The sequence below is a fragment of the Podarcis filfolensis genome (genome assembly GCF_964270895.1).
Source record: "Podarcis filfolensis genome assembly, chromosome: 1".
NCBI lineage: Eukaryota > Metazoa > Chordata > Lepidosauria > Squamata > Lacertidae > Podarcis > Podarcis filfolensis.
The window spans coordinates 113,586,910-113,612,480 of NC_139604.1; the positions used below are offsets into that span (position 1 = coordinate 113,586,910).

At 41.6% G+C, this 25,571-nt stretch overlaps 1 protein-coding gene across 14 annotated transcripts in view; it reads right to left on the minus strand.

The window, feature by feature from the left end:
- Nucleotides 1–6,401: 6,401 nt before the first annotated feature.
- Nucleotides 6,402–25,571, minus strand: part of LOC310761488 (cation channel sperm-associated auxiliary subunit beta-like) — a 43,223-nt gene continuing 24,053 nt past the window's right edge. For all 14 annotated transcript variants that reach the window (XM_083611357.1, XM_083611351.1, XM_083611361.1 and 11 more), the window contains 13 exons: nt 24,921–25,065; nt 24,000–24,151; nt 22,581–22,723; nt 21,473–21,669; nt 20,784–21,110; nt 18,918–19,057; nt 15,613–15,822; nt 14,118–14,228; nt 12,585–12,695; nt 11,034–11,172; nt 10,073–10,173; nt 8,236–8,310; nt 6,402–6,960 (listed from right to left, as the gene is read on the minus strand). In XM_083611357.1, the coding sequence (XP_083467483.1) occupies nt 6,739–6,960; nt 8,236–8,310; nt 10,073–10,173; nt 11,034–11,172; nt 12,585–12,695; nt 14,118–14,228; nt 15,613–15,822; nt 18,918–19,057; nt 20,784–21,110; nt 21,473–21,669; nt 22,581–22,723; nt 24,000–24,151; nt 24,921–25,065 (2,073 nt within the window). In that variant the 3' untranslated portion in view covers nt 6,402–6,738. The remainder of the gene's footprint in view (nt 6,961–8,235; nt 8,311–10,072; nt 10,174–11,033; nt 11,173–12,584; nt 12,696–14,117; nt 14,229–15,612; nt 15,823–18,917; nt 19,058–20,783; nt 21,111–21,472; nt 21,670–22,580; nt 22,724–23,999; nt 24,152–24,920; nt 25,066–25,571) is intronic.

A 25,571-nucleotide genomic window follows, 5' to 3' on the forward strand; every position in this document is an offset into this window, starting at 1 on the left:
TCTGAGGCCCCTCTTGGGGCAGGTGGGAGGAGCCTTTGGCGTACAACTCCCACAATCCTTTACCATTAGCCATGCTTGCTGGAGCTCATAGGAGTTGCAGATCAACAACATCTGGAGGGTTAAAGGTTCCCTCACCTGCCTTGTGGGATGGCTGTCCCAGAAAGGTCCTTTGGGGCAGAGACTAAAGCAACCCTGGTCTAATAATAATAATTTATTATTTATACCCCGCCCATCTGGCTGGGTTTCCCCAGCCACTCTGGGCGGCTTCCAACAAAATATTAAAATACAATAGTCTGTCAAACACTAAAAGCTTCCCTAAACAGTGCTGCCTTCAGATGTCTTCTAAAAGTCTGGTAGTTGTTTTTCTCTTTGACATCTGGTGGGAGGGCGTTCCACAGGGAGGGCGCCACTACCGAGAAGGCCCTCTGCCTGGTTCCCTGTAACTTGGCTTCTCGCAGTGAGGGAACCGCCAGAAGGCCCTTGGCACTGGACCTCAGTGTCCGGGCAGAATGATGGGGGTGGAGACGCTCTTTCAGGTATACAGGAACGAGGCCGTTTAGGGCTTTAAAGGTCAGCACCAACACTTTGAATTGTGCTTGGAAACGTAATGGGAGCCAATGTAGGTCTTTCAAGACCAGTGTTATATGGTCTCGGCGGCTGCTCCTGCATTCTGGATTAGTTGTAGTTTCCAGGTCACCTTCAAAGGTAGCCCCACATAGAGCGCATGGCAGTAGTCCAAGCGAGAGATGACTGGAGCATGCACCACTCTGGTGAGACAGTCTGCAGGCAGATAGGGTCTCACAGCTGCCCCGGACACAGAATTGACCGCCTCCATGGACAGCTGTGAGTCCAAAATGACTCCCAGGCTGATCCTTCATTGGCACATTTACCCCATTCAGGACCAGGGAGTCCTTCACACCTGCCCACCTCCTGTCCCCCAAAAACAGTACTTCTGTCTTGTGAGGATTCAACCTCAATCTGCTAGCCACCATCCATCCTCCAACTGCCTCCAGACACTCACACAGGACCTTCACTGCCTTCACTTGTTCACTGATTTGAAAGAGAGGTAGAGCTGGGTATCATCTAAGGCAGCGGTTCTCAACCTGTGGGTCCCCAGATGTTGGACTACAACTCCCATCATACCTGAGCTTTGGCCTTGCTAGCCAGGGGTGATGGGAGTTGTAATTCAACAACATCTGGGGACCCACAGGTTGAGAAAGGCTGATCTAAGGAAACTGGAGAATGAAAAAAAGAGGAAAAACTATCAAAGACTAGTAGGATTGCCATATTTCAGTTCTTCAAAACTGGACATGTATGATTTTCTATACAGTCATACCTCTAACGTAACTTTATTTAACAAAATGTATATATACCACTTGATTGTAATGATACCTCAAAGCAGTTTACAAAAAAACATTAAAATGATCCATAAAATATAGCTAAAAACAGGTATTTTAAAAAGATTTTAAAAATCAATAATAAACTAAAAACAGACTGAAAACACATGTTAGTGTCCACGTGTCTGGATAGACTTGCCTGCACAAAAATGTTTTAAGCAGGCACTGGAAAAAGTGCAGTGAAGACACCTCTGCAGACTGAAGTGGTCAAGTGGGCATTAAGGAGGTACATGGCATTTGTCATTTGGAAAAAATCAGCAAACTAGGTGTTATTCTGTCTAAAGTAGAACAGCAGGGGAAAACCTAGCACAGAAGGTATTACTCTCCTCAACACATTCACACACATTCCACAAATTACACAGGAATTGGCTATATAGTTTCAGTTCATCACTACTGGTGGTCATAGGAAATGCTGAGGAGCATTCACTCATGAACCATATTCCACATAACTGTATGAAGCTCGCCGTGTGGGTAAACCATGTACCATACCCCATCTTGAACTCCTTGGAGGAAAAAAAGTGGTATATTAATGTAATACATAAATAATAGCAGCCAAAGAATTCAATTTTTTTGCCCAGATGACAGGTTTATTCCAATCTGAATGATCTCAGATATACAACATAACTATATCTAAATCCTGTGAAAATATTATAGTCTCATAACAGAAATGCTACCTTAGGAAGATGGCACACGGCAAATGTCTAGTGGGTGTTCTTTGACTGCTAACTAGCAATTGTGCTGACATTTAGTCGGTAGACACTTAATCTCAAGGTTGTGGGTTTAAGCACCACATTGGGTAAAAGATTCTTGTGCAGCAGGGGTTTGGACTAGATGCCCTTTGTGGTCCTTTCCAGTTCTAGAATTGCAGGGAGGGGGGGTTATTGTTTTTTTGTTTTGTTTTAATTATATAATTTGATCTTGTATTTTTATGCTGTGAACCGCCCTGAGATCTATGGATACAAATGAAATAATTCATGATATGATTATATGATTTTCACAGTTGAGAAATCCTCCAAGCCCATTACGAGCTGAGCGCAAACCTTCACCAGAATTCAGACTCATCTTGTAATGGGCTTGGCTCAGTTTCAGCCCTCCAGAATGCAGTTGTCACCCCCTTCCCCTTTTCACCCAATCTTAGCTAAAGGTAAAGGGACCCCTGACCATTAGGTCCAGTCGTGGCCGACTCTGGAGTTGCGGCGCTCATCTCGCTTTATTGGCCGAGGGAGCTGACGTACAGCTACCGGGTCATGTGGCCAGCATGACTAAGCCGCTTCTGGCAAACCAGAGCAGCGCACAGAAACACCGTTTACCTTCCCGCCGGAGCGGTACCTATTTATCTACTTTCACTTTGACGTGCTTTCGAACTGCTAGGTTGGCAGGAGCAGGGACCGAGTAACGGGAGCTCACCCCGCCATCACGGGGATTCAAACCGCTGACCTTCTGATCAGCGAGTCCTAGGCTCTGTGGTTTAACCCACAGCGCCACCCGTGTCCCACACCCAAGCTTACTAAGGGATTATAAGGAAGGCTTTCCCTGCAAGCGCTGCCACAAGTATCCGCAGAGAACTATAGGGGGTGGCTCCTGACCCCTTAACTGAGTTGGCAGGCTCTATAGGAAGTACAATTCCCAAGGAGTCTGATCCCCAAGATGCTGCCTTGCATTCCACAGGAGATGCGCAGAGGTGTAGAAGCCTCCAGACTCTGTTGTGCTAATGGTAACATGTTCAGGAGATGCACGGAGTTTGAGTTTGGAAGAGAACCTCAGCTTAATTCAGGCCAAAATTAAAAGGAACACAAATTCACTTATTTGAGAGCGCACTTTGAGCCCTGGAAGCTTGACTTGTTCTGATAAACAACAAAACAATATATTAAAACTGGCTGTGCAGAAATGACTTATGTGACGGACACTAGAGGGCAGCATTCATACTGCCATAAAAGCACTCTCTGGCTGTATCTATACACTGAATTAGCAGATATTTCCTCTCCTTAGAAAAACCTGAGAACCATAGCTGGGGGAGGGAAGAGCTCTGACATTGTGTAACACAGTGCTCCAAATGCAGTCACATTGTGGATTTATATGACAGCATTATGCTATCAGCAGTTTTAATTCCCAATTCATTTCCTAATGGCTCCTAGCATGAAATTTGCCTTTTTTAGAGATGCCGCACTGGGTTGGTATTTTCATTGAGCTTCCCACTATGACTCTGATTCCCGCCTAATATTGGAAGCAGAACACGGCCATCATGACTAGTAGCTATTGACAGCCATCCCTCCATGAATTTGCCTAATCCTAATCTTTTACAGCCATTCAAGATGGTGGCTGTTGCAATGCACTGTGTGAAGAAATGCTCCCTTTTGTCTGACTTGAATCTTCCAGTGTTGACCTCCATTGTATGTCTATGAATCCTAACGCTATGAGAGAGGAAGCAAAACACATTCCTCAATCCATCCATCCTTTTATCATGTCGCCTCTTAGTCGCTTTATTCTCTAAACTAAAATGCTTTTTGTCTCATGTTGGTTGCCCTTCTCTCAATCTTCTCCAACTCCACATTATCCTTTTTGTAGTGCGGTGCTGGAATTGTAAACAGTATTCCAAGTATGATTGTACCACACTTTTGTATAATGGCCTGATGATACTGACAATTTTATTTCCAGTGTTATTGGGTGAACATTTTAGGGGTGGTATTCAATTCAGTTTTACTCAGAGTAGAACTATTTAAATTAACGAACCTAACTCCTCCATGCTCATTCATTTCACCAGGCCTACTCTGAGGAAAAAAAATAGTTGAAAAACCACCATACATATTTTGCATTATACACTGCTTTAAATGTTCTCATTTTAATTGTTTCTTTCTGCAGTATTTTATTTTGTAAATCTCACTGAAATTTTTTTTAAGGTACAGAGCAACTAATGTGCAATAAAGAATAATAATTATTATAATATTATATCTAACACCATTCTTGAAGGTTGCTGTTTTTATATATGCCACTAGATGGTCGTGTTTGGCTTTGTGTTCCGCCCTAAACAATGTACGGAGCGTGGTTTTGTAAGTAACCTATTTGGTCTCGCAGAATCTTCCACTTCGATTATCCTTTAATAGAATACCTCCCTCTAATAGCATAACCAAGTGCCAGTGGGAATGGAGTCAGAATATGCCCACTGAGAAAGCAAAGGGAAGTAATAGCAAGAGTTGTTAGCCGCTTCACACGCTTCCATTGCTACTGCTGCCGCCGCAGCTGCAGAGGGGGAATCGCCTCAAGCTGAGCTGTCGCTTAAAAAAACCCTCAGATATGCTATTCATTTAATTTGATGAACATTTGAATTCGTTTGTATTTCTACTATATGTAATAGCCTTTTTTCTATGTTGGTGTGACCTTATTCTTAGCAATTCTATATCCTTGGCCATACAGTATTATTATTATTAATATTATTATTATTATTATTATTTACAGAAAGTAGCTTTAATGCTTTAATGCTTTATACACTTAATTATACACTATACAATTATGTGTAACAGCGTGTGATGTGGCCTTCATAGAAACAGTTGACATTTCTATATTTTTATTTAGTGCCAGTAACTAGTTTTTGCAGTGCCATTCAATGGTTCAAGGTGCCCTTTACCAGAGACAGACATACTGAAATATATTATCATATAATGATAATACATTTAATGTTAATGGCCTCTTTTTTATATGTGTATGCATATAGTTTTGTTTATCAAGCTGTGTTTTAGTCACCAAAACAGTTATTAAGCTATTAGAAGCACAAGAGAGCCTATTACTGAATTTGCTTGTATCAAAACTTAAACCAGTTAAAGCTGGTTTAGCTTTAACTATGAAACATGTTTTACTTTTTAATTTGATACTTGCAAGTGACAAGTAGGCTTGTGCTTATATATTTTCACTGTAGTTCCTTTACTAAACAACAGGTTTCCCTATATGTCAATAGTGAACGGACTCATGTAGCGGACCTGAGTTATTTTTATATTCCTTTTACTTTAAAAGCTACATTTTATACATTCACAACATAATTAGAATTCAAAGTTGATGGTAAATATACAGTTAGTGGCAGGCTTAGTGATTAACATGAATAATTCACGTTGAATTTTCAATTTCAGGTTTGGTCCAAAAAATGAAAGAATGGGAATTCACTGCATTGCCCCATTGAATAAAAGTATGTCTACAGTTTTTGGTTGCCATCTGAACAAGTTTACCCATAAATAAATATGTATATTAACTAAAATCATTTTCAATGCATTAAAATGCACATTCTCCTGTTTTAAATGAAAATTCTCTAATATTCTCATTAATTGAGAATTCTTGAGAATTTAACATCACTAGTTATGAGAGACCCTGCAAGCAAACGCTCATGAGAATTTGGTTCTGTCACATTCTCTTCCATGGCTGAAGTTGATGCAGCAATGGCTGCCAGACCTCATTCCATTGAGGGAAGAGTAGTTTAACCGAAAAGAGCCGTAGCCAGGGAGGAATTTGGAAAACCTGGAGCTCATGTTACTGTGGAAAAATTGTTTGTTGGTGGAATTAAAGAAGATACTGAGGAACATCACCTTAAAGACTACTTCTCAGAATATGGAAAAATTGACATAATTGAAATAATTACAGACAGACAATCTGGTAAAAAGAGGGGCTTGGGATTTGTAACTTTTGATGACCATGATCCAGTGGATAAAATTGCATTGCAGAAATATCATACTATTAATAGTCATAATGCAGAAGAAAAGCTTTATCTTAGGGAAGATTTTAATGACTGATGTTTTAATGTATTTTTAATTTTTTGTTGGAAGCTGCCCAGAGTGGCTGGGGAAACTCAGCCGGATGGGTGGCATATAAATAAATTGTTATTATTATTATTAGGTTGGAGAAATACCAAAGTTTGCACACATATGTACATTAATAGGAGGAAGAAGCACCTCTTTAATCAAGAAATAACCGGTACATAAAATAAACAGAGGCGCAAGTAGACACATTTAGCAATGCATTGTATTTTAAATATATGAACTATTTTATTGTATACAGCTTCAGTGACATTTTTGGAGAGGGGGGGCGGAATCTTGCCCAATAAACTTCAGTAAAATTCATGACAAGCAGCGACTAAATGAGTTTCATCCTAAGGAACAACAAGTGAAAATTCCTCACATCTTTTCAAAAATATTTTTCCTAAACAGAAAGACTACAGCTAAAGATGAAATAGTTGTACATATGTTCATTCAAAAAAATACCATTAACATTTGTGGAACATAGTTACTGATAAAAGCAACAGGCGGGTCTTATAGCAATTTTAAAAACCAACACATTATTATAACGTTATTACTATTGCCAGTCAATTTTTTTCAGAATCACCAGAATTTACTGAATCTCTCTTGGGTGGGGGTTTTGATGCCACTTTATTTCTTCTTAGTTTCCTTTTTAAGAAGTTCCTTATCTCAATTTCAAATACATACAGAATAAATGCCACAAAAATAATGCCTCCAATTAATATAGACGTCATTGAACTGATAAGATAGTTTCCTGGGAATGCCAGTGGAGAATCGTCAATATAAATCTGCAACAGAAAATATTGTAATTCCAACAGTCACTTCCCTTTAAATTGACTATTGTTCATAATGTTGACTACAAGATAGTGAAACTGGTCTAAGTGATAGCGAAAGCTGGCATATGCAAATCTAAGTGGTGGGGGAACAGAAGCAGTCATCTGAGTTTATAGGGAACCCAATTTGGCAAGCATTGCATGCGGTTTGTTGCAAGATACTGCATTATTATTGTACCTCGTAAAATAAAATACCCAGAAAAGTATGGGCTAAGAAAGTATGGCTCTCTATGTTAAGCATAGGTTTTTCCTTGTATTCTCAGTCAATCATTTCTATGAGGGAAGGCTCACAGTTCAGTGGTAAAGCACGTTTTGCTTACAAAAGGCCAAAGGTTTGGGGTAGCATGGCTAGGAAGGAACTCTCCCTGAAATATTGGAGAGGTGCTGCCAGCCAGAGCAGACTAGCCTTCCCAGACATTTGGGACTCCCATCCCTATTAGCCCTTTGCAGTCCCAAATCACCTGGAAGGCATTAAATTGGAAAGGCTGGAGCAGAAGGTTAACCTGGCCCAGATTATCCAAGTGACTCTATCAGCTCTTGTTTGAGATGGCAGCCTTTCCATGGTCATATGTTTGGCATGGGCAGGCCTGCCAAGAGGGCAGGGGGCATATTGCTGTGCCAGAGCCAGCACATGGCCTAAACTCTGAACGTTAATAAAAAAAAAAACCACAACAATTAAGTTTCTAGAGCTTGTACAACAGAAGTGACAAAGCAAAATCTTTGGGCACCATTCAAAGCCTTTGTGAGCTAAGAGGCTACTCCTGCCTTGCAGTGTTTTTAATTAATGACTGAAGTCACAGTTGTGCTATTTAAATATCTGCTGGGCTTCTCTCACTAAAGAGTACTTGCCTCAAACCTGGGCCTTGGCATCCAGAAAGTCATTCATATATACAGGGTGAGTCCTTTAAAAGAGGCCCTGTGGATACAGAGTACACATGTTCCACGGGGCCTCTTTTAAAAAACACACCCTGTATGAGGCTATATATATATGTAAAAGCTCCAGTCTGCTTTAGCTTCCACTTCTGTGCGTTTCCCTAAAGTGTCCTTCTCCAGTCCAGTCCCCCTTGCACCCGCTAATTCCTGCTGTTCTCTGGGAATGTGCTGAAGTAAGGGCTAAATATGTGGGAACATTTTGTACAATCTCGTATCCTATTTTATGTTTGTTAATTCATTCTATAGTATGGTGTAATTTGTGTGTTGTTGTTTTTAAAAAAGAGCTAATGACAATACCTGAAATTCGTCAAATAAGTTACAAAAGGAGACTCCAGGAATAGTTGATACCCTAAAATGGAAAAGCTCAGATCCCTGTTGGAAAGGGGGGAAAGTTGTTACTAATATGCAGTAACATTTGTTTTCATTTTTTAATTAAAATTGTAATCCTTGGCTATTAATTCAGTTGAAACGTTTCACAGAAATAATGTGCAGTACCATGTCGGTATAACTACAGCCTTAAAATCAGTGTTGCTAGCAGTTGTGTTATATCCTTGGAACAGTGAATTTCTGATATTTTGATTTAATATGCAAATTACTTAATGTCAAATGTATATTGCAGGTGGCCCAACATGTGGTCCAAGGGCCACATGTGGCCCTCAAGGCTTTCCCCCCCAACCCTCAGCAACATCTGATGCCCCCTCCCCAGCCCTCATGCTGCCTTCTCTCATTTGGGTAAGTGCTGAGAAGGAGCTGTGAGGGCTGACAGGATCCTAGAGCCCTCCTGTCTCCTTCCCAAAGACTACTTAGTGATTTCCCAGCTTTGGGAAGGAGGTAAGAGGGCTCTAGGACCCTTCCAGAGCCCTCCCATCTCCTTCCCAAAGCCCGATGCCTTTATTACCCAGCTTTGGGAAGGCAGCACGAGGGTTGGGGGGGGGCGTGCATCAATTCTGGCCTCGTTCCACCACCCCATCCCACCTGCCCGCATGAAAAGGCTTTGTGTGACCCGCAGGTTCCGTGTCAAAGTACTCCATACCCTCCAACATTCCTCTGATGAAAATCAGGACGTGTGTCTTTTGGTGCCATGCTGACTCATGCGAGAGCGCAGCATCACTGCAAGCACTGGCACATCCTCTCCCCAGGGTCAGCAGTGGCGCTGGAGGAGGTAAATGGGACATTCTAGGATCAAATCAGAAGCTGGGATGGTTTCTTCAAATTCCGGGATGATGCAGGAATATTGGGGCACTTTGAAAGGGTATGAGTACTCTTGTGACACACTTTGTTTGAAAAGTTGGACCACCCTGGTACAAAGATTTTAAGGTAAGAAGAGTTTAGGTTTAAGGTTTGGTCTTTTCGTTCAAAGTACAGTGGTACCTCTGGTTACGAACTTAATTCATTCCAGAGGTCTGTTCTTAACCTGAAACCGTTCTCAACCTGAGGTACCATTCTTAAGGAAATTAGCCCTGAGTGCTCACTGGAAGGACAGATCGTGAAGCTGAGGCTCCAATACTTTGGCCACCTCATGAGAAGAGAAGACTCCCTGGAAAAGACCCTGATGTTGGGAAAGATGGAGGGCACAAGGAGAAGGGGACGACAGAGGACAAGATGGTTGGACAGTGTTCTCGAAGCTACAAACATGAGTCTGACCAAACTGCGGGAGGCAGTGGAAGACAGGAGGGCCTGGCGTGCTCTGGTCCATGGGGTCACGAAGAGTCGGACACGACTAAACAACTAAACATGCAGGAAAATTGGGGCACTTTGAAAGGGTTTGAGTACTCTTGTGATCCACTTTGTTTGAAAAGTTGGACCACCCAGGTACAAAGAGTTTAAGGTAAGAAGAGTTGGGGTTTAAGGTACAGTGGTACCTCTGGTTACGAACTTAATTCATTCCAGAGGTCTTCTCTTAACCTGAAGCCATTCTCAACCTGAGGTACCACTTTAGCTAATGAGGTCTCCCACTGCCGCTGTGCCGCCAGCGTGCAATTTCTGTTCTCATCCTGAGGTAAAGTTCTTAACCCGAGGTACTACTTCCAGGTTAGTGGAGTCTATAACCTGAAGTGTTTGTAACCCGAAGTGTTTGTAACCCAAGGTGTTTGTAACCCGAGGTAGCACTGTATGTATTTTCTCTGGCACTTACAGTTATCGTTATAGATAGGCCATCTGGATTATATAGTTCAGTTTTGAGTCTGTGCTCCAAATATTTTTTCATTTTTAACATACTTGATGTTTGATTGGTACCTGAAAAAACAGTTAAAACAGTCGCAGAGTGGTAGGTTTCAGTTTCTTCCTTCTTTTTTACATTTCAGTAGGGCCTGAATACAGATGAATAGCCAGATCTATTTCTCATGAAATGTAAAAGTAAGAAAGGTATCAGAGGCACACCATGATGTATTAGAGCTGCACAGGGTCTTCTACAGCAGTTTTCCAGAGGTTAACAAACAGCAGTGCTTTTTTTCTAAAAAAAAGTTTAGGGGTACTCTCATTTTTCTACTCATATTGAAATACTGCCCCTCAATGAGGCCAAACTTAGATTCACAAAATGTTTAGGGTTATGTGTACCCCTGAATCCCCCCAGAAAAAAGCACTAACAGTGATTACCGGTAATTATCATGAGTGGGTGAAAAAGGAGGGGTGTGGGCAAACATTAATATGAAATGTTGGTTAACCTGAACTCCTCTTTGTTATAGCCGAAGTGCCACCATAACTATTAGTCATGGTAAAAGCTAGCAGGAGAAGTAGAGGAAGAAGAACAGCTAGGGGGAGGGGTGTACCCATGGTAAACCAATGGGTTGTGTTATGCTTGTTTCTGGCCTTAAGGGTCTGTGGGTATAATAGGTTTTGCATGCAGAAAGAATTGGACTAGATTCAAATCTTTCCACATCAAGTCTTCCCTGAACTAGAACTTGCAACAGCCCCAGCAGGCATGGCCAATGGATAGGGATGATGGGAATTCAGCAACATACAGGGGACCAAAGGTTCCTCACACCTACTATAGGGCAAGAAAGAGAGCCTGAAAATACATTGACGACAAGTATTTCCAACAGAACCTCTCCGATACGAAAGATAATGATGAATCCCAAGATTCTTCTGCTCCCTACCTGAAACTTTCCAGTTGGTTCTGTTGTTGACTTCTATGATTGTGATAAAATAAGGAGATGTCAGATTTACAGAGCGACCCTCATCCTCAATGGTGAAATAGAGAGGAAGCCTTGTTACTGGGAATTTCATTCGCAGGGCCTAGTAATGTAAGATATATAGAAATCACTGACATTAAAATAATGCCTGCATGGATCGATGTGGAATGACACAAATGTAAATACAGTGGTACCTCGGGTTAAGAACTTAATTCGTTCAGGAGGTCTGTTCTTAACCTGAAACTGTTCTTAACCTGAGGTACCACTTAGCTAATGGGGCCTCCTGCTGCCGCTGTGCCGCCGTTGCACGATTTCTGTTCTCATCCTGAAGCAAATTTCTTAACCCGAGGTAATATTTCTGGGTTAGCGGAGTCTGTAACCTGAAGCGTATGTAACCCAAGGTACCACTTTATTTACATAAGCTGGTTTAGTTCTGCTAAATAGGAAGTCTGACTTACAAATTGGTAATGAGCTGAATGAAAGCCAGTGCACTGAAAATCAGTCCCAGAAGGTCTGAGATTCTGTGGGTAGGTGGCTCATCTGTTAAATCTGTTATGCATAAGGTTGCACTCCTTCTAAAGTAGTGTTTCACAAGCTGGTAAGGAGGCAGCCCAGCAGGGCCTAACGTTCCTTTTTGCCACGTGTGTTTTTTTGGAGCAGTCCTGGTTTGTTTCCAGAAAGAGAGGGCAATCGCTGAGGCTCCCGTTTTGACCAGTAGAGCCCACAATCCAGGACTCCCAGGTTAGCTAAGTGCAGTGGTGGGGTGGCAATGGGTAGGGCTGGCTACGTCCATGTGGGGTGGGCCACAGGAAGAACACAAGGTCAGAAGAGGGCCACGGTTGGGAAAAGGTTGGGAAACACTGCTCTAAAGGATCAAATTCTTAGACTGAGCACACTCTTAAATATAGCTTTGTCAATGGAGAACCAGATAAGCCTTTGTGGGAAGGAATGTCTTTCACATTAATTTAGGCTGGTGTGCCAGCTGCAGCTTCTTCTGGAAAGCGATAGCCTGGTCACAGTTATCTGGAAACAAGGATTGACTACTGTATTGGGCTGCATCTGGGGATACCTTTGGAGACTGCTCAGAAATTGCAGTTACTGCAGAATACAGCTGCTAAGTTAGTAACTGTGAGTGGCTTAAAAGGTTTCACTGGCTACCAGTTCATTTCTAAGCAGAATTCAAAGTTTGCCTTTAAAGCTCTATAAGGCTTGGGAACCCAGTACCTTGAAGAACCATGGGAGTCTTTAGAAATTCTCCTTGGCATGGCAGAAGGCAGCCAGAGAAAGGATTCATTGGTTATGACGCCCCATTTGCAGAATTTCCTCCCCAGAGATGTTTGCCTGCCACAACATTGTCATCTTCTCAGCACTAGCTAAGGGTATTTTTATCTTCTTAGGTTTCTTAATGTACTGTTATTTTTATATACTTTACATACTGGATGTAATGGTTCCAGGATACTATATAGCTCCTCAGAATAACAAACAAAAAGCTGCACATGTAAGCATAGACCTTACCTTCTCCTTGCAATCAGAAAAGGCAACAGAAAAGGACAGCTTCATATTTTCTGTACATCCACATTCAGAGCGATTTGACTTGCCAGCACATTGCTTGTACTGTCCAGAATTCTGTGGGAAAAGTAAAGGGACCCCTGACTGTTAGGTCCAGTCACAGACGACTCTGGGGTTGTGGCGCTCATCTCGCTTTACTGGCCGAGGGAGCCGGGGTTTGTCCGCGGACAGCTTCCGCGTCATGAGGCCAGAATGACAAAGCCACTTCTGGTGAACCAGAGCAGCACACAGAAACGCTGTTTACCTTCCCGCTGCTTGCACTTGATGTGCTTTCGAACTGCTAGGTGGGCAGGAACTGGGACCGAACAATGGGAGCTCACCCTGTTGTGGGGATTTGAACCGCCGACCTTCTGACCAGCAAGCCCCGGGCTCTGTGGTTTAGACCACAGTGCCACCCGTGTCCCAAAGAAGGTATAATCAAAGTAATTCTCGACTGTGCTTACAAAGTAGACCAACATATGCAATGGAAATCATTTGGCCTCTGAATCAGTCTATAGTTTTACAACTATCAGTGGACTGGAGAGCCCTGCGTGTTCAAATTTGGTGGAAAAGGGTTGTTAGAAAGAAAGGGAGAGTGAGGGCAAAGAGAACTATGCAATAACTCTTGTTCCTTAGTGAACAGGAAGCGTGATATGCAGTTGGGTTGAAGAGAAGCATTCTCTTGAGCAAGAGACAAATGAGCTGAATGGACATTGGGGCTCTTGGGTGACAGCAAATGATTTTGCAGATGAAGTCCTCTGCCTGCTTTTCAGCCTTTCTCTTTTTCTTCTCTACACTCTCCATATTCTTAAGCAGCCTTGATACTGTGGACTTTGAGAGTCTTTAATCAGATGTAAAATATCATTATCTTGAATATATGGAATAGTGCAAAAGGAGCTATGCATACAATCCTCTACTGCCTCTTGTTGATAGAACAGGAAAACATGGAGGATTGTAAAATGGGGTGAGACAGTAGAGTTCACTTAGGGCAAAAAAAGGAAATGCCCATATTGACTGCTCTGGGTGCTTCAAATTGTTTCCATAGCTCCTAAAGTATATTTACCTTGAGTGTGTGGAAAGTAGTTGGGCAATTGTGTCAACATATGTTCTGATCCTGATCTGTCCTATTACTGCAAAGGTTTGGCAAATGATATGAGGTGGCAATGAGGTGGCCATAAAGTTAAAACGTAAGGATTTGAGCCCAAGTTCTCAGGTTATTTTTCTCAGAATAGTATGTGAAAACCAGCTATTTATAGTGGGAAGAAGACAGATGTTGAGTCTATAGTATGTGCAAGCAGGATGCCTAAGTTCTGGGGCAAATTCTATAGAAATGCTCATCTGGAAGTTGAATTTCAAGATTCTCCTCTTTATTAGAAATCTCTTTTCTTAATGTGTGTATGTGTATGTAAAGAACATGCAATAGCACAGAGTGCAAAATGGATAGCAATTTTGAAAAATGTGCATTCTCAAATTCTTACAGGAGTAGCTATGAAGACTTACTTTTGAATTTGTAAAATAATCCCTCAGTTTAGGTTTGCTGGGGTCAGCATTATAGAAATTTTCTGTGAGTGGAACAGCAATTCCCAAAACAGATGGTGGCCTGTAGTTCACCTGTATGAAAAACAACACATTTTAATGGGGAAAATTTATTGATTATTTGAAGAATTTTTGCAAACAACTTAAATCGTTAGTGGGACTGACATAAAAATGTGCAGTGAAAATAATTTAAATAAAATACAAAGGATAAATAGTAAATAGATATGAATTGGATATGCAGTGATAAAAGATAAAACATAAGTAAGCACAGAAAGGGGGGTCAATGATTTGATATTTTCTAATTGGTTATATAAATTTATTTGTATGATAATCTTTGTAAATGAAAAAAGGGGGAAATTATGTGATGAAAAATAAGACTGGTTTCCCCTTTGTGTCATCTCCCCAACCCTGTATTCATACAATTATTACCAGCAGCACATATTTATTTCTTTTAAAAAAAAATTATTAAGGCTTTATTAATACAGATGAAAGAAAAAAATTAAAAAGCAAACTAATCTAGATGAAAACAAAAAGAGAAAGAGAGAGAGATGCAATCCTAATTTTTTTTACGGAGTGCTTGAAAGAATAGACTGTGTGGAATACTGTGATGATTGGTAACATTGCCAACTAAAGAGAGCTCTAATTCTGATTTATTACGGTTTTGGTGAGATGCCAACTTGTTAGAAAAAACAAGGAGATAAACACTGGAAGTTAATCAGAAGTCGCGGCCAGACCCTGGATTGCTTTTGGTTTCAGAGAGGCAAAATGGAGCTTACCTACACATGAGTTTTCAACGGAGGCGCAATGTTGAAGAAAATTGACTGATTACAACATTAAGGAAAAAAAGAAGGTAAACAGATACTTCACACAGCTACAGAATATAAATTCCCTCTGCAAGTTAATGGATTTGGATTTATTAAACACGATTGAAAGTCATCACATCAGTGGCTGCTAGAACAAAGGATTAAGATCGGAATTGTGGAACTTGGATTAATTAAGAGAATTGGCGCAGGATCAAGGAATAACATCAACTCCTGATATCCAGAACACGGGATGTTTAATTCGGAACTGTTTAGTTGGCTCTTTTGATTGTATTGTGATTTGGCATAATTTGCCATCAAATTAATGTGGCCTCCATAGGATTGTTATTAATGAAACATTTTAAAAATTGATTTTTAAAAAAAGACAGTTGGAAATGTTGACCCTGCCTTCTATCAGAAGAAAAGTTAGCTTTTACCTGTCTGCTTCACTGACACAGATGCCAGAGAGTGTAGTGATGTCCTCAGCATCGCTCTCTGTTTCATAGGCCACACTTAAATCCATCTAACTCAGGAGTCTTGTGCCAGGGTGGTGCTTTGGAACAATGCATCCTGGGGCTTCATAGAGCAATGGATACATCTGTGCCCCTCCCCTGTTCAGAACATTTAAGAAACTAACATATAGGATTTAGGATCCTTACCGGTAGCTGCTTTAAAAGTCTGGCAATCGCTGAGCCATTTGGTTCAGCGCTGACATCCTCAACTAGCCAGTCTGAAGGAGAGGTTTTAGCAGATAGAACATAGTGCATTGATTTAAGATAGGAGCAGGAATTCTTCAGTGTTAAGACAAGAGTTGTCACTTCACATCGGAGAGATCCCACTGCGATAATCACAGCTATGGTGGTTTTACCCTAGGGATGTTTATGAAAAAGCATAACATTACTTGGTCTCCAACATAGATGAATATAATTAGCTTCCCATCATAGGATGGATCTACACACAGGGGGGAAACCCACTATAAATAAGTCAGAAATTAAATCGTTATAACAAAAGAAAACAAACACTATGGAAAATCGCAAAGAATTTTGTTTGTTTGTTTTTTCTCCAGCACCATCTGGTGTTGCATGTTTATAATGCATTTGAAGCGCTGTTTTTTGACTAATGTAGCTGACTCCATAGAGCAGGGGTCAGCAAACTAAGGCCTGTGGGCCAGATAAGGCCAGTGGGGCTCTTTAATCCAGCCTGAGGACCCTGCCCGGTCAGTCCCCGTGCTAAACTGGCACAGCGCGGCGATTGACTTCCGCGATTGGCACGCAGGTGGCTTTGGATCGGCTTCAGGAAGCTCCCGCAGCCAATTCGAAGCTGCGGCTGCTTCTGGGCGGGCAGCGACACTGGGCAATTCAGAGCCGTGCCGGGTTTCCTCAGCACATAGGCGGAGAGGCTTCAGATTGGCCAGCAATGCAGCCATGGACAGAGAGGCCTGTGGGCATGTTGTGGGGCTTTGGCCGGAGCTTGGCATGCCTGCTGGCCCAGACCTGGGAAAGCTCTTCCAGAAACGAGAGGTGCCACCACCGTTACTGGCTCCCAACCGCTGCCAGAGGAGGTAGGAAAGCAGGGGGAGGGGAGGGGCTGGGGGAGAGAGAGAAGCCCCCCTCCGCTGGTGTGTGTGTGTGTATGTGTGCATGTGTGTGTGTGCGTGGTCCAGCCCACCAGTCGATTTAAGGGACAGTGAGCCGGCCCACTGGTAGAAAAGTTTGCTGACCCCTGCCATAGAGCCTTATCCATGGAAGCATGGCTGTTGACATGCAAGCAAGCAAGGCATTTGCATTCATTTCCTTAGCACAGCATGTGTGCATTGTACATACTAGAAGAATTCCAAATTCTGTCTTCCATTGGAATAGTTTTAAGTATTCTCATATGACAAATGCCTCTCCCACAGGAACATTTTAAATATTATTAATCTAATACTCCAAAACAAGCCTATGACAAACAATATATCCATACCAAGACAAGGGTCACACATCAGGTAAAGTTAGCTGGGACTGGGCCTCATTCATAACAATAGAACTACAGTAGCTTTTAAGCTTTCTCTGCCTTCCTTTGCCTCTGTGTGTTGTTAAGGTGTGAAACCTAAGACGCTGGCAAGTTAGCAATGTCATGTGACTTTAAGTAGTCAAGCTCGTTAAGTTGTTAAGTTGCTTAGTATATAAAGAGTGTTTGTTTTCTCTGCCTGTGGGGCGTGAAGCAAAAATGTCTGAAAGCTCCGGAGGTGTTTCTGTTAATAAACCTGTCTTTGGAAAGACAGGCTTCCCTGTGTCGTTATTTCTTTGCTGCTGAGACTTTGAAGCTTGTACTGCAACAAGAATCTCTGCACTGCACTTAATTAATGCTCTGCAAAGAGAACTGTTGCTGGTGGCGCAGCGGAAGCGTTTACTGGACCAGTACACAGACTCTCTTAGGTTATGGCTCCTTCTACGTTTCTAGAGCTGTACTGTGTGCAGAGAAAGTGAAAGCAGCTTTCGGATGAGAGAAGACCGGCTTGGTCGTAAATCCAGCTCTTAAAGGAACTGAGAGGCTGCAGAAAGTTGAGAGAGCTGCGTAAGTGAAGATTTACAGCTTCATTAGCTGCTAGCTTGACCTCCCGTTGTGTTTTTGTTTTGTTAATAAAAACAGAGGACGGTGGTAGGTTGCTAGTGAAGAGACGGAGGGAAAAAGTTTAAAAGGCGTCAGGGGTCTTGGATGCTCCTGGGTGATTTTGAGAAAACTTGGATGGACCTGTGAGATCTCACAAGAGCACTTCAGGGCTTCTGGAGCCCAGGATGCTCATGAAGGGGTCCAGTTCCAATGATCTGAGTATACACATTTTTGCAGGTATGTAGAATATTTTGAACTGAACGCCTGTGTAAGATACAGTTGCACTGTAGTCATGAATAACTTGCATCCCATTGCTTTCAGTAAGTCTAGCTGTGTCTGTGCTAAACTAGTGCCTGAAGATGAGAAGATAAACTGAAGCTGAATCACAAAAGGAGTGTAACACAATGAGTGGCTAGTTTTTGTGTCCAGGATCCAGCCTGTTGCCAATTAGTTTCCGGGCCCAATTCCAAGTGCTGTTTTGACCTACGAAGCCTTAAATGGCTCAGGACTGTAATACCTCAAGGACCGCCTCGCCCTATATAAAGCAACCAGGACCCTGCAGTTTTAACCTTAGGCCCTTCTGCATGTGCCTTCTCTACAAGAGGTCTGGAGGGTGCCATCACAAAAGCGGGCCTTTTCTGTGGTAGCTCCCCATTTGTGGAACGCTCCCCCTAGGGAGGCTTGCCTGGCGCCTTCATTGCATATCTTTAGTTGCCAGGTGAAAATGTTTCTCAGGCGTTTGGCTGATTAACATTTTATAGCTTTTAAAATGTGCTTGTGGGAGGGGGATTGCAGGCCTGTGCGCAGTGTGCCTTGGGAACTGGGAAGTAAGCAGCAAAAACGACATGAGGAGAACTTGGAAATAAATTGGCCATGAGGTTTTGGCATAGGCATTGGTGTGTATCCCAAATCATCCTACCTGACTGCTGGATGATTATTCACAAGGGTCAGTCCTGGGTTAAGGGTCCCCTCAAGATGCTGGTAAACTAAGCTGACAGCCCCTGGCCACTGAACCGAAGTCTTTTGGCCCATCACCCCCACCTCACGTCATCTGGACCTTCGGATTTCAACCCAGACGCCTTTACCAGGGTACCCTGAGATTTTTACATGTCCAACAGGAGAGGCTCCCTCTCACCCCCAGGTTACACTAAGTATCCAACCCAATGCCTTTTCCCAGCACACAAGCTGGCCCCTCCCTGCCAGCTCACCGCCACACCTACTAACATCTGCAACCAATTCCCATCACATCTACAACCAAGTCTCATTACTCTACAATTTCTAGGGTTCTGTGAGGAAAGCCATAGCGTAAACTGGTCTACAACCAACATAAGTTTGTTTTGTACAAAAACGAAAAGAGCTGTCGGCATGTTACCTTTTCAAAAAATTTACTATGAACAGTGATATCGATTAAATTGCTATTGTTTTCGTCAAAATAAATTTTTGTGCTCACATCCAGTAGAGAAGGCCTTCCAATTGCAAGGTACATTAGCCTATTATGAAACACATTATACGCTGTGGAAGGAAACAACAATGAGAATGATGTTTATTTCCAATATTTCTTTCCTGTAGAACAACCTCTCACAAAAGGAGAAACTTAGCTCCACTCTGAGACTGCAGTTGGGTTGAAAAATACTTGAGGATTTTGGCTGATTCCAGTGTACCCTTACTTCATATACATCTGTGTGCATATGCACAACAAAATGAGAAATCCATATGAAAGCTCTACAGGCAGGATGGGAGTCAATAGGATAAAAATATATGTAAAATACATTTTGTTGAATTTCAGTTAAATTATTAGAGTGAGGATTATAACTTATAAAGAGTTGTATAAAGATCTGTAGGCAGGATGGGAGTCAATAGGATATCCCGCTAGTTTCAAAATCTATATGACATATACATTTTGAAACAAACCTTTCTTCAAAATGAAGGGGAAGGTGTTCAAGTGGTTGGTAGGTGGCTACCTCCAAGCCCTGATTTTCTGGGCCCATTCCAGTTGGGTCTCATGCCTGGTTCTGGCACAGAAACTGCCTTGGATGCCATGTGGAGTGACCTTTACCAAGACAGATATGGAGGGGAGGTGTGACCTTCTCGGTTCTCTTGGAGTTCTCAGTGGCTTTTCAGTACCATTCATCATGGTACAGTCAAACCTTGGAACTTGAACGTTGCCGAACGTTTCAGTTCCTCAACGCCAAAAACCCAGAAGGAAGTGTTCCGGTTTTCGAATATTCCTCGGAACTCGAACATCTGTCTGGCTTCCACTTGAGTGCAAGAAGCTCTTGCAACCAATCGGAAGCTGTACTTTGGAATTTGAACGTTTCGGAAGTTGAATGGTCTTCCGGAACAGATTACGTTCGAGTTCCGAGGTTTTGCAGAAAGCATCTGACAAACATAATGAATAAACAGATCTGTTCTGAAGAGTTTATACAAATGGGATTACTTCATCGGCATTTAATTTAACTAAAGGTGCTTGGCAGAGCTCATCCTGTTGTCATTTTTGTTTGTTCTAGCAACAGCACTATTAGCAATCAAGATGAATTCCTTGCAAAAAATAACATATTTTCCAATATACCATCAATTAAGGATCGAATAAGCAAATTGAAGGCATTTGCTATTTCAATGGCTGAATTAATACATATAACAAATTGGACTTCTCTTTGGGTATACAGAAGACAGGAGTGCCTGGCGTGCTCTGGTCCATGGGGTCACAAAGAGTCAGACACGACTAAACGACTAAACAACAACAACAATTGGGTATACAAAGAATTATAAAATGTTATCGAGTGCAAATCTAGGACTTGCTATGTTTTGAAAGATGGAAATATTAAGATTTATTATTGCACACAGAATTCTGTGTGGTGGTTTTTTAAGATATTTGTGAATATATCTGCCTTTTAATTTATTTTTGAAGGATTTTTAATGGAATATAGTTTTGGATACAAATGACCAAATCCTTCTCTCTCACACACACACAGCATGTAACATCTGCAAAAATTATGGAAGTCAGATAAGCTTTGATAGTTTATTTGATAAATCTTGGTTATAATTATTTTTATTATTACATTTTTAAAAGCAATCATGCATATAAAAATATATGTAAAATACATTTTGCTGAATGTCAGCTAAATTATTAGAGGATTATAATTTATAAAGAGTTTGCTTTCATATGATTTCAAACACTTTCAGACATTTTATCGAGAATACTGAAGAGCGGAGAGACAAGAAATATATGCAGTCTTACCTACATTAACTGGAGTCACTCTGAATTTAAATTCCAGCTTTGACCCAATATCCAAGTATTTAATGGCATGGCGTGGTAGGTCATCAAATTGTTGTATTGCATATCTACATATGTCAACAACAATTTTCCATTTTCTGGTATTTGCAGTGCCAAAGTCATACAAGAACCACCTCCCAGGTGGAATGTCTGTATTTAAAGGCACCCTATTAGGCATAGTAGCATCTCCTAAAGCATTTTGGTCATCCACAACTTGAATAATGAAGAAACTGCTACTGCCTGGAATCACCACTGTTTTCTCAAGATCGGTTGGTTTAAATATATTCACACCTGGAAAACAAGAAAATAATGAAAACATCATTCAATGTGCAGAAGCTGCATTTCCCTTCATTTTGCCACTTTGTCTCCATAAGAAAAGTATGCATTTACACATAGTTGGAGACTGATTGGCTGGCTGTTGATTTAGGAAGGGGATCTAGTAGAAATAAAAATGACTGGATGGCGAGGAACATATAAAAGAGGCTACATAGGAAATTAGGAAATGCTGGGCAGGGGCCACCACCATGCAACCAATCTTAGACAAATAGTATTGCCTACAATTCTTTTCCTATATATTTCCCCCTTGAAGTGTGATTAGCATAAGCCAAAGACCCTCCTTCCAAAAACTTTTCATTATCAGGTGATGCACAAACCTGGAGAAGTCAGCTGAAGCCTGTATGATATACTGCTCCCTGTAGGGGGCAAAACTCTTAAAGTATTTGCTGTACAAGGGCTAGCAGTTTTAGATTCAACAGGAAACCGATCTAGAACATCTACCAGTACAGATGATATAAAGCCCGGAGGAGCTCTCGTCCTAAAAACCTCTCTGATTATACACGATCCTCCTGGCCTGAATTAAAAAGAAGCATACATTTAATACCACTTTGATGATGTCAGATCACACATCTAATGAATTTTAACAAATTTTGACTAGTTCCTAACATTCCCTTGCTGGAAAATAGTGCTAAGAGAAAATTGTGGTTTCAAGCATGTCAGCTGGCACAGGGCTGCTGTTCAGCAGCTATTTCTGATCTTTTGAATCACTATGATTTTGTATTGAATTGTAGTAATTGTTTGATGAATTTGTCTTTAGCTTTATATTCTCCTGTGCTTTGAATTTACTACTATGATCACAATGTCTGTTAACTTGTAATGGTATTATTGTTACTGTGAGCCACTTTGAACTCAACATTTGTTGTGGGGAAAGCAGAATACAAATATTAAATCAAATCAAAATCAAATGTATTTCTTATCACACGAAAATACCCCTTAATCTCCATGTTTGGTACACCTAGTAGGTGCAATACTTCATGGGCCATATTATCTGAACCTGTTCCTTCTGGCTCCAGCAATATCACATCCCTGGAAGACAGCAGACTCCAGCAGTCTTTGCTCCCAAATGTGGTGGTGGGTCCCCACCCCCCCCAGATGATGAAGCCATGGGAAAACCATGTCATCATCATACACACTGCAGGAACCGTTTCCAACTTCTGACAACACACACATCTCCTACTGATATATTTTTGAAGCCTACAAATTTTGTTTGAAACTTGTATTACACGGTATACATCACAAATGTTAGTACAAAGTGGTTCTAAGAGCAGGCAGAACAAGAAAGTGGCAACCCTCTGAACAATTTAACCAAATTAGAGAGATGCTATTTTGCTATATTCTGTAAAATAGCAGGGTACATTAAAAAGAAAAACCCAACAGAACAAGACATTGCTTGTTAACAAAACATATGCTGTTATTGATACTTACCCATAATCTAATCTTTTGCCTCTTTGCAGACTACTGAATCTCTCATGTTTTGTTGTCATCCGTGGCTCGTGGTTTAAAAGTAACATTTGCTCTTCAGTGATATACTGTACAGCCAAAGGAAATTCAAAACCTAAGTCAACATCCTGAAACAAAGTGAGAAAATTAATTATATTTTTTCCATGTGTTTATAGATAAAAAACTTGCTAAACTAGCTTAGGAATAAATGGGAATTAAAAAAAATAAGAAGAAGAAGAGTTTGGATTTGATATCCCACTTTATCACTACCCTAAGGAGTCTCAAAGCGGCTAACATTCTCCTTTCCCTTCCTCCCCCACAACAAACACTCTGTGAGGTGAGTGGGGCTGAGAGACTTCAGAGAAGTGTGGCCCAAGGTCACCCAGCAGCATCATGTGGAGGAGCAGAGACGCGAACCCGGTTCACCAGATTACAAGTCTACCGCTCTTAACCCCACTACACCACACTGGCTCCACACCACACTAAGGGATAATTTAATTTATAATAGCAATCAGAAAATAAATTGCTTAGAAACTGGTAATTAAGCAGCACAGACATAGCTGCAGTAATCACAAAGTAATACTGATAGTACTAAATTTCTCCCTAGTTTCTCTTAAATTTCTAATGAGTACAAGACTATGTTTTTAAAAATCAGTATTTGCTCAGGGTCCTGAAGATAATGGTAGGAGTCAGTTAAAGCTAAGCACTTTCAAGTCCCACTTGAAAGAAGTGAAGGAGTTGAAGGTGGCAACTTAGTTGAAGCATTATGCGACTTTGCCTGTGCTAAGGGGGTGGGGCAAACTCAATGGTTTTCTGAAAGTTTCATTAATGCACTCCCTCGGCATATAGGGCACATATACAGGAAATATGGTTCGGATTGAGCTATTGGGACCCGACTGCGCCGCTGAGGCCCACCGCCTTTCAAGGTGTTGCTGCCAGGCCAGGCAGGAGCAACAACCAATGCCCAGACTGCCAGCTTTAATGGTCCTTCTTGGCAGGGAATCGACCAGGGTTCCTGGGACTGGGGAGAGATTTCCTGCAACGACTGGAGCACGTGAGGCCAGAGCTTGAGGGACCGCAAACGTCGCCCCCGCTCCCCCCCAGAAAGCAGTGAGCAGCTATTTTTTTCAGGAACAAAAGAATTATCTTTCTTGCTTTAACCTATTATAATGGTGGCATTTCTGAAATCAACTTTTAATGTATTTTTTTAAAAAAAGAATTAAATCTATTATAAGGATATCTAGATAGTGGTGAAAAAATGCTGGGTTAATGACTCCAGTGTCAATTCTAGCACTAGCTTCCTACTTTGACATGTTGGAAGAGTGAAGGTTTGTCCTTAACAAGAACAACAATTATTACAATCTCATAGACATTTTTCATTCACGCATCAAAAGCATCTGTAACCTTCAATAAAGTGTCCACATCCACACTCGTCTCTTTTACAAATGTGGCAACTGCATCATTCAGAGAAATATGATTTAATATTCCCAGGTGGTCAAAGTACATGTTGAAGATACCCTTTGCTGGCGGGAAAAGCTTGGCATATCTCAGTAAACCTACAGAAAAGGGGAAATATAATAGGTTTCTGTGAATATTTGGAGAGATCAACAGCTCTTCCAACCCATATTTAATCAATGCAATAAGGAAATAGATCTTTTTGACCAGGAAAAAGTATAACTAAATTATGCAACTTCTGACAATAGTTCCTAAGGGCCAAGATCTAACATGGCCATATGTGGTCAAATACTTTGAAGCATGCAAGGAGGTGTTGTTCCTTTTTGGAAGAAGCTCCTTGTGCCTCATGGTCTGAATGGATTGGTCGGCAATTGAGGGTTTTGGAAGGTGGGGGTAGATGCAGGGTGCTGCAGCAACAAATGAGTGGATTAAAAGCTTCTAAGACCCACTAGAAGATTGCAACGGCTCTTTGGATCCCAGCCAACCATACTACACTATGAGATATCAGCAAGCAGAATGCTTAGGGCATTTATTCCCTGGAGAATAATGTGAAAATAGGGGCATCAGGAGACAAGATAATAGCCTTTGCTGTTGGTCACCCAAGTTCCTGCAATCTCACTTAAGGTAGAAGTCATAGAAGATGCAGTGCATCTATGTCTCTAGTCTACATGGTTCTTGGTTTGGGCACCCTTAGGGCTCCCTGGTTCTGCCCAGCAGAGAGTGAATTCCTTAGGTGCATCAGGTGCTTCCACTTGTTTCTCCCTACCTAGCTATGAGAACACATAGGTTGGGGGACCTGGTTTCTTAGCCTAATCTCATATTTGAGTCTTCAAAGACTGCAGGAGACTCCACTTTTTAATGTTTTCCTACCTGCCTTAGTGTAGTAAAGGTTTGCTGAGTCAGTCACAAATATAATCGCTTGGGTGTAAACACATGAATCTACCTCTATAATCGTCTCAGAATTTAAGATGAAAAATGGTAGAAAAGTGGTGCCTCCATCATAAGAAACCCACACCTAAAAGGGAGGGGGAGAGACAATAATGAATATTCTATAAGAGATCTTTGTTGGCATCCATCTGTCTTGAGAGACAATTGATTGCGCCTCTGGGGGTGAAGTCAAACCACTGTTAGCAGCACTGAAGTGACCTAATAATAATAATAATAATAACAACAATAATAATAATAATAATAATAATTTATTTGCACCCCACCGATCTGGCTGGGTTTCCACAGCCACTCTGGGCAGCTTCCAACAAAGATTAAAAATACATTAAAATGTCACACATTAAAAACTTCCCTGAACAGGGCTGCCTTCAGATGTCTTCTAAATGTCAGGTTTATCTCTTTGACATTTGATGGGAGGGCGTTCCACAAGGCGGCACTACTACCGAGAAGGCCCTCTGCCTGGTTCCCTGTAGCTTTGCTTCTCACAGTGAGGGAACTGCCAGAAGGCCCTCTGCGCTGCGCCTCAGTGTCCAGGCAGAATGATGGGGGTGGAGACGCTCTTTCAGGTATACTGGG